This window comes from Brassica oleracea, chromosome C3 (assembly GCF_000695525.1).
Source record: "Brassica oleracea var. oleracea cultivar TO1000 chromosome C3, BOL, whole genome shotgun sequence".
In the NCBI taxonomy this organism is placed as follows: domain Eukaryota; kingdom Viridiplantae; phylum Streptophyta; class Magnoliopsida; order Brassicales; family Brassicaceae; genus Brassica; species Brassica oleracea.
The window spans coordinates 45,144,351-45,151,418 of NC_027750.1; the positions used below are offsets into that span (position 1 = coordinate 45,144,351).

Sequence of the window (7,068 nt, forward strand, 5' to 3'; positions counted from 1 at the left end):
TTTGTTGAGTATGTTATTGAAACACACGTAATAATTAAATCACATGTGTTTGTACAATATATTAAACTACTATATATAATATAGCTAAAAACTAAAATCTAACTTTTATAAAAAAATATAAATTTATAAAAATGTTTAAATAATAAATCCAAACTCTAAATTTAACCCACACCATATCATGAATCGAAAATCCTAAATCATATTCTAAACTTAAACCTAATGTTATACTACTTTAAATAAAAAATTACAAATAGTATAATTTCTAACTAGACCATAAATCCAACGACTAAACTTAAAAACTTGTAGTTACTGAATTAAATTATAAATAATAATTTTTAATTAGAAAAGATGATTATGAAATATAAACAATAAACTAAAATATAGTGTTTAATATTGGTCCATATATGTTTGAGATCTGAAACGTAAAGAAAAAAAACACTATGAAAAGAGGACACAATAAACGAAAAGGGTGGAAAACATATTGGGCCTTCCAATTAATAAAAAAAGTAAAAAATTGAGTTTAATCTTCTAATTTTTCATTGGCTAAAAGAGTAAGACGTGGATTGCAATAAAAAAATAATGAATTTAATCTCTTCTAATTTTTCATTGGCTAAAAGAGAAAGACATGGATTGCAATCTTATACCATTGATCTATATTAATCCAATGGTCCATATATTTTTCATCTCTTCCATTTATTTTCTCTTCTCATATGTGTTTCTTCTTTTACGTCTCAGATCTCAATCATTTTTTTTTCACCTTCTTCCTCTTATGTATCATCTCTATTCTCTTCCTCCAATATCCACTTTCAGATTTCAATCACACTCCAATCCATCTAGCCTCTCACTTCGAACCTACACCTAAGGATCTGTAAACAACACAGCAAGAATATCTGCTCGAATCCATCTCCTACACGGCTCTGCGGCTTCGAAATCACCATCTTGGTTTACTCAAGGGCTACGGTTTCATCAGAATCACTGTCTTCGTCATTCTTCAACTCTGCACCTTCCGTTTTGTTGAAAGTCAGTCTGCTCTGCGGCTCCACCAGCATCTCCAGATCTCCTTCTCTGCTCAAGCTCCAGAAAATGCCTCTTCAGTTTCATTCCAAGTCGTGTCGTCTCTGCCTCCGGTAAAGTCGTGTCTGCTCAAGCTGTAGAAACGTCGCTCTCAGCTTCTTGCTTGTGATGGCCAAAGCACCAGGAGCAAGACGACCCTTGACGGCGCAAGAGAGCAAACCGGTTTAGAATTAGGGTTTTTTCATTAGATTTTGGTTATTATTTTGATTTAGTTGTTAAGGTTTAGGTTTTGTAAACCTTTATAAACTAGTTTAATTTGTAAACCAAATTGTAGTTTGGTAATCAAATTTAATCTGAAATGAAATTCAATTATAAATCAATATTTGACTATTTGTAAACCAAATTAGTTTATAAAACAAAATTTTTATTGCTAAAACATTTTTTTCCTGTAAAATAATTATATATATATATGTATTTTTTAATTTGTGATTTATATGTTTTGAAATATATATGAATTAGCCACAATTTATAATGTGACTTTTTGTGGCTAAAATAACTACAAATATGGTTTGTAGCTGTTTGTGGATTTTAGCTACAGATATAGTTTGCGGCTAAGTTGTAGAGAGACAGCCACAAATAACAACATTTTATCGATAGCCACAAACCTATAGTCAACGAAAATTATTTGTGGCTATCTGTAGCAATGGGTGAAATAGCTAAAAAAATAAGTTAATAGCCACAAAAAAATTTGTAGCTATTTCAAGTTTTTCTTGTAGTGTAAACATTGTCTAACACATGGTTACCAAACCAATATATATTTTTAAATGATTCAATTGTATTAAATTTGAGTTTATATACTTCTTATTGATTTTTATATTTATGATTTATAATAAATTTCACACAAATTATTTTTATACATTTTCAAAATAAAATTATTATACCAAACTATGAGGTAGACTTCAGAATAAGTATACTGTGTAGACTTTCTTTTTAATTAAATATAGAGTTTCGAATGATAAAATCATAAAATAACTTATTAGTTTTTTGTTTGGCATAAGAAATAGATAATACTTTATCATCTCTTTAGGTTAGTTTTGCAGTTGATAGAATATGAGGTCTAGTTTTGTATTGCAAATCAATTTTAGATTATATTTGGCAAATTTCCTAAAGGAATTTGGTGTTCCTATTGAAGAATTTCTACACTCTCGAAGTATTGTTTATTTTGGGATACAATTTAACATTTTTTATCAAAGTGAAATTTTTAAATTTTAGATGCAGTATTTTTAGAAACCTAACTGAAATTTAGGTAACGTAGACAGCAAAACTTATGCAAAAACATAGGTGAACCACAGACAACTTGATTAATGGAAGAGGAAAAATAGTTCCGAGAAAAAAGTTGGATCTCTGGTTACAGCTTTAAATGTAACACAACAACGATTTGTTCAAGTGTATTCTTGTCTTGTATTTCTTTTTGTCCTAGGTTTTCTCTCATACAAGCTTCTTCTTCCTCTGCCTCCCTCTAATGGCCTCCTCTTGAACTGTCTTCCATGACCGTCTAAGAGAAAGGCTTTAGAGAAAGGAGAGAAGGAAGAACTTGATTCTTCCAACGGATATATATCTTTTTATATCTTTCTTTCATCATTATTTACTTTTGTTAGATCATCTCTTTTAAGGAGCAAAAATGGCATCTGAAATCTCTTGGGACGAAATCAAGAATGAGAACGTGGATCTTGTAAAAATTATTTAACACATTTCACTTCTATATATACATATCTTTACTTATCTGATGTATCTTATTAATGACGAAACTGCAAACCTTTTTTTCTGACAACTGCAGGAGCGGATCCCTGTGGAAGAAGTGTTTAAGCAACTAAAATGCACAAAGGAAGGTTTGTCAAGTGATGAAGGTAAGAAGAGGCTTGAGATATTTGGGGCAAACAAGCTTGAGGAGAAATCAGAAAACAAGTTTTTAAAATTCTTGGGGTTTATGTGGAATCCTCTCTCATGGGTTATGGAGTCTGCTGCAATTATGGCCATTGTTTTAGCCAATGGTGGAGGAAAGCCGCCGGACTGGCAAGATTTCATCGGTATTATGGTGTTACTTGTTATCAATTCCACCATTAGTTTCATTGAAGAGAATAATGCCGGCAATGCTGCTGCAGCTCTCATGGCTAATCTTGCACCCAAAACTAAGGTATGCAGTGATCCAAATTTTATAATACAAAGTTTAATATATATTCTTAAAAAGGAGGTTTATTGCAATGTAGGTGTTGAGAGATGGAAAATGGGGAGAGCAAGACGCTTCAATCCTAGTTCCAGGTGATTTAATAAGCGTCAAACTGGGTGACATTGTCCCTGCTGATGCTCGTCTCCTCGAAGGAGATCCTCTGAAAATTGACCAATCTGCTCTCACCGGTGAATCTCTTCCAGTCACCAAACACCCTGGAGATGAAGTATTCTCGGGTTCAACTTGCAAACAAGGTGAGATTGAGGCCGTTGTGATAGCCACTGGTGTCCACACTTTTTTTGGTAAGGCTGCCCATCTTGTCGACAGTACCAACAACGTTGGCCACTTCCAAAAGGTAAGAAACTAATTTCAGAAACGAACAACAGTTAGATGATGCAACCGTCAGCCTACATTCTCACAAACATATTGTTTTGTTGGCTTTTGTTTAGGTTTTGACAGCTATTGGTAACTTCTGTATTTGCTCAATTGGAATTGGGATGTTGATTGAGATCGTAGTAATGTACCCTATTCAACACCGCACATATAGAGACGGTATTGATAATCTTTTGGTGCTTTTGATTGGAGGAATCCCAATCGCCATGCCAACAGTTTTGTCGGTAACAATGGCTATTGGATCACATAGACTCTCTCAACAAGGTGCCATCACCAAGAGGATGACTGCGATTGAAGAAATGGCTGGAATGGATGTTCTATGCAGTGATAAGACAGGGACTCTCACTCTTAACAAGCTCTCCGTAGACAAGTCATTGATTGAAGTATTTCCAAGTAACTTGGATACCGATGCAGTTGTATTGATGGCTGCAAGAGCGTCTAGAATCGAAAACCAAGACGCCATTGATGCATCCATTGTCGGCATGTTGGGTGATCCAAAAGAGGTACTTCTTTTTGTGAAACTTGGTTGATTTAGTCAACTCTTTATCCTTATGTTGCAACTAATCACGATGTGATCACTAGGCAAGAGAAGGAATCAAAGAGGTGCATTTCTTGCCTTTTAACCCTGTCGATAAACGTACAGCCATTACATACATTGATGAAAATGGAGAATGGCATCGGAGCAGCAAAGGAGCTCCTGAGCAAGTAATAGAAACTAAGATCTATATTAGTGAAACTTATTATATGTTTTCTCTTTTACCTAATACCACTTTTTTTTTTAAAGATCATTGAACTCTGCAATCTCCAAGGAGAGGCTAGAAGAAAAGCTCATGAAGTGATTGATGGTTTTGCTGAACGTGGGCTTCGTTCTCTTGGAGTTGCTCAACAAGTATGTAACAGAAACACTCATCACTTAAAAATCGTTTTTACAGTTGTATTTGTTTTCTTTTACATTCGTTTGTATTCAAATGTAGACTGTACCTGAAAAGAGCAAGGAAAGCGATGGTAGTCCATGGGAGTTTGTTGGTCTATTGCCACTGTTTGATCCCCCAAGACATGATAGTGCAGAAACGATCAGACGAGCCCTTGAGCTTGGTGTCAACGTTAAAATGATTACTGGTGACCAACTTGCCATTGGAATAGAGACTGGGCGTAGGCTTGGTATGGGAACAAATATGTACCCATCCACTTCACTCCTTGGAAATTCAAAGGATGAATCATTAGTTGGGATCCCTGTTGATGAGCTCATTGAGAAAGCTGATGGATTTGCTGGAGTTTTCCCTGGTAATATATATAAATTCGAATGTTTTTTTAACTAGTATACCACACTATCGCAAACTATAGATTATATGTTCTAGTCAAATTTAAATATTCAACAAGAAAAAAAAAATATATATATATATATATATATATTTTTTTTTTTTTCATTTGGCTTACACAGAGCACAAGTATGAGATTGTAAAGAAGCTTCAAGAGAGGAAGCACATTTGTGGGATGACTGGAGATGGCGTAAACGACGCTCCAGCTTTGAAGAAAGCAGATATTGGAATCGCTGTGGCTGATGCAACTGATGCGGCAAGAAGCGCCTCTGACATTGTGCTAACGGAACCTGGACTAAGCGTGATAGTGAGTGCCGTTCTTACAAGTCGTGCAATCTTCCAGAGGATGAAGAACTACACGATCTATGCTGTCTCCATCACCATTCGTATTGTTTTGGGATTCATGCTTGTGGCTTTGATATGGCGATTTGATTTTGCACCTTTCATGGTTTTGATTATCGCAATCCTTAATGATGGAACTATCATGACTATCTCGAAGGACAGAGTTAAACCTTCTCCTGTCCCTGATTCATGGAAGCTCAATGAGATTTTTGCTACGGGTGTTGTGCTAGGAACCTACATGGCTCTTACCACAGTTCTCTTTTTCTGGCTAGCTCATGATACTAATTTCTTCAGCGTAAGTAGGATACAATATGATATCAATAATATCCCGCTACTACACTTATTTTTCAATATAAAATTTCAGAAAACATTTGGTGTGAGGTCCATTCAAGAGAATGAGGAAGAGCTTATGGCAGCTCTGTACCTTCAAGTGAGCATCATAAGCCAAGCACTTATCTTTGTCACCAGATCAAGGAGTTGGTCATTTGTCGAACGTCCTGGGTTTTTGCTCCTTATAGCCTTTGTTATAGCACAGCTGGTGAGAAGATTGTCTTGTTACCATATTCCTAACCATTTTTATTTACATTTTATTGTTAGTATGAAACTTGTGTTGATCTTGTTCAACGAATAAGGTTGCTACATTGATCGCTGTGTATGCAAACTGGGGATTTGCAAGGATCCTAGGCTGTGGATGGGGATGGGCTGGAGTCATATGGTTATACAGTATCATTACCTACATTCCTCTTGACATTCTCAAGTTCACCATCCGTTACTCTCTCACCGGCAAGGCTTGGGATAATATGATCCAACAAAAAGTGAGAAAAAATCAATAAAAATTTAATTAAAGAATTTTGTTTGAATCCATGGAGCTTGTGATCTTCATAGATGTTTAATGTTTTGCAGACCGCCTTTACAACAAAGAAAGATTACGGCAAAGGAGAGAGGGAGGCTCAATGGGCATTAGCTCAGCGCACACTCCATGGCCTACCACCACCTGAAGCAATGTTCCATGACAAGAACCATGAGCTCTCTGAAATAGCAGAGCAGGCGAAGAGGCGTGCCGAAGTGGCTAGGTAACCAACTTAATTCTCATTGTCAAATTCCTTAGAAAATAAAATGGATGGATTTATAAATAAGAATGCCTCGTATCTGGTGTGTAGGCTGAGAGAGCTTCACACTCTAAAGGGCCACGTTGAATCTGTAGTGAAGCTGAAGGGGCTTGACATTGATACCATTCAACAACACTACACTGTCTAGCCATTTCTTGCATTCTACTTTCCATGAGTTCAAATCAACAAAGTGAGCTATGTACTCCACTTCTATTGTTTTTAAACTATATGTAACAAAAAGAGAGAAAAAAGAGAGATAAAATATGTTCTTCCGTTTGTTGAAATATAATAAAACCTATTTACTTGAAAAAAAAAAATTATTTGTTTAGAGGTTAATTAAGTGCTTTAGAAACCGGATACTGCAAAAACGATTTTCTTAAAACAAAGGTTTAATTTATAGACAAAAAACAGAAGAACAATACTTACATAACTGAAGTGAGGATGATAGAATGACAAAACAGTTTATGAAGTTTTGTCTAGTGACCTCACAATCTGGGAAGCTTTGTGGTTGTTATACTCTAGTCAGGGTTAGGTCGAGCAAGTAGAGAGCCAGTATTATCAATCCACACTGAAAGAGTATGGACATGCGAAGAACAAGTGGTCTATCAGAGCCGTGGTAGAATTTGAAGCTTTCGCTTAGGAGAGCAAATTTTTTTTTAATTAA

General features: G+C 35.4%; 1 protein-coding gene across 1 annotated transcript; it reads left to right on the top strand.

The window, feature by feature from the left end:
* The first annotated feature begins 2,461 nt into the window (after positions 1-2,461).
* On the top strand, positions 2,462-6,732 carry LOC106328897 (ATPase 8, plasma membrane-type). The gene is made up of 12 exons (XM_013767437.1): positions 2,462-2,746; positions 2,852-3,208; positions 3,282-3,596; positions 3,691-4,137; positions 4,217-4,339; positions 4,419-4,523; positions 4,609-4,918; positions 5,076-5,590; positions 5,660-5,833; positions 5,928-6,110; positions 6,199-6,368; positions 6,456-6,732. The coding sequence occupies exons 1-12, from the start codon at positions 2,696-2,698 to the stop codon at positions 6,550-6,552; spliced, it is 2,847 nt and encodes a 948-aa protein (XP_013622891.1). The 5' UTR covers positions 2,462-2,695; the 3' UTR covers positions 6,553-6,732.
* The last annotated feature ends 336 nt before the right edge of the window (positions 6,733-7,068 follow it).

Excerpts from the sequence above, each read along its gene's own strand:
- LOC106328897 (XM_013767437.1), top strand. The coding sequence starts at position 2,696 with ATGGCATCTGAAATCTCTTGGGACGAAATCAAGAATGAGAACGTGGAT. Across the intron at positions 3,209-3,281 it reads ATCTTGCACCCAAAACTAAG|GTGTTGAGAGATGGAAAATG; the intron begins GTATGCAGTGAT and ends ATTGCAATGTAG. Across the intron at positions 6,369-6,455 it reads AGGCGTGCCGAAGTGGCTAG|GCTGAGAGAGCTTCACACTC; the intron begins GTAACCAACTTA and ends TCTGGTGTGTAG.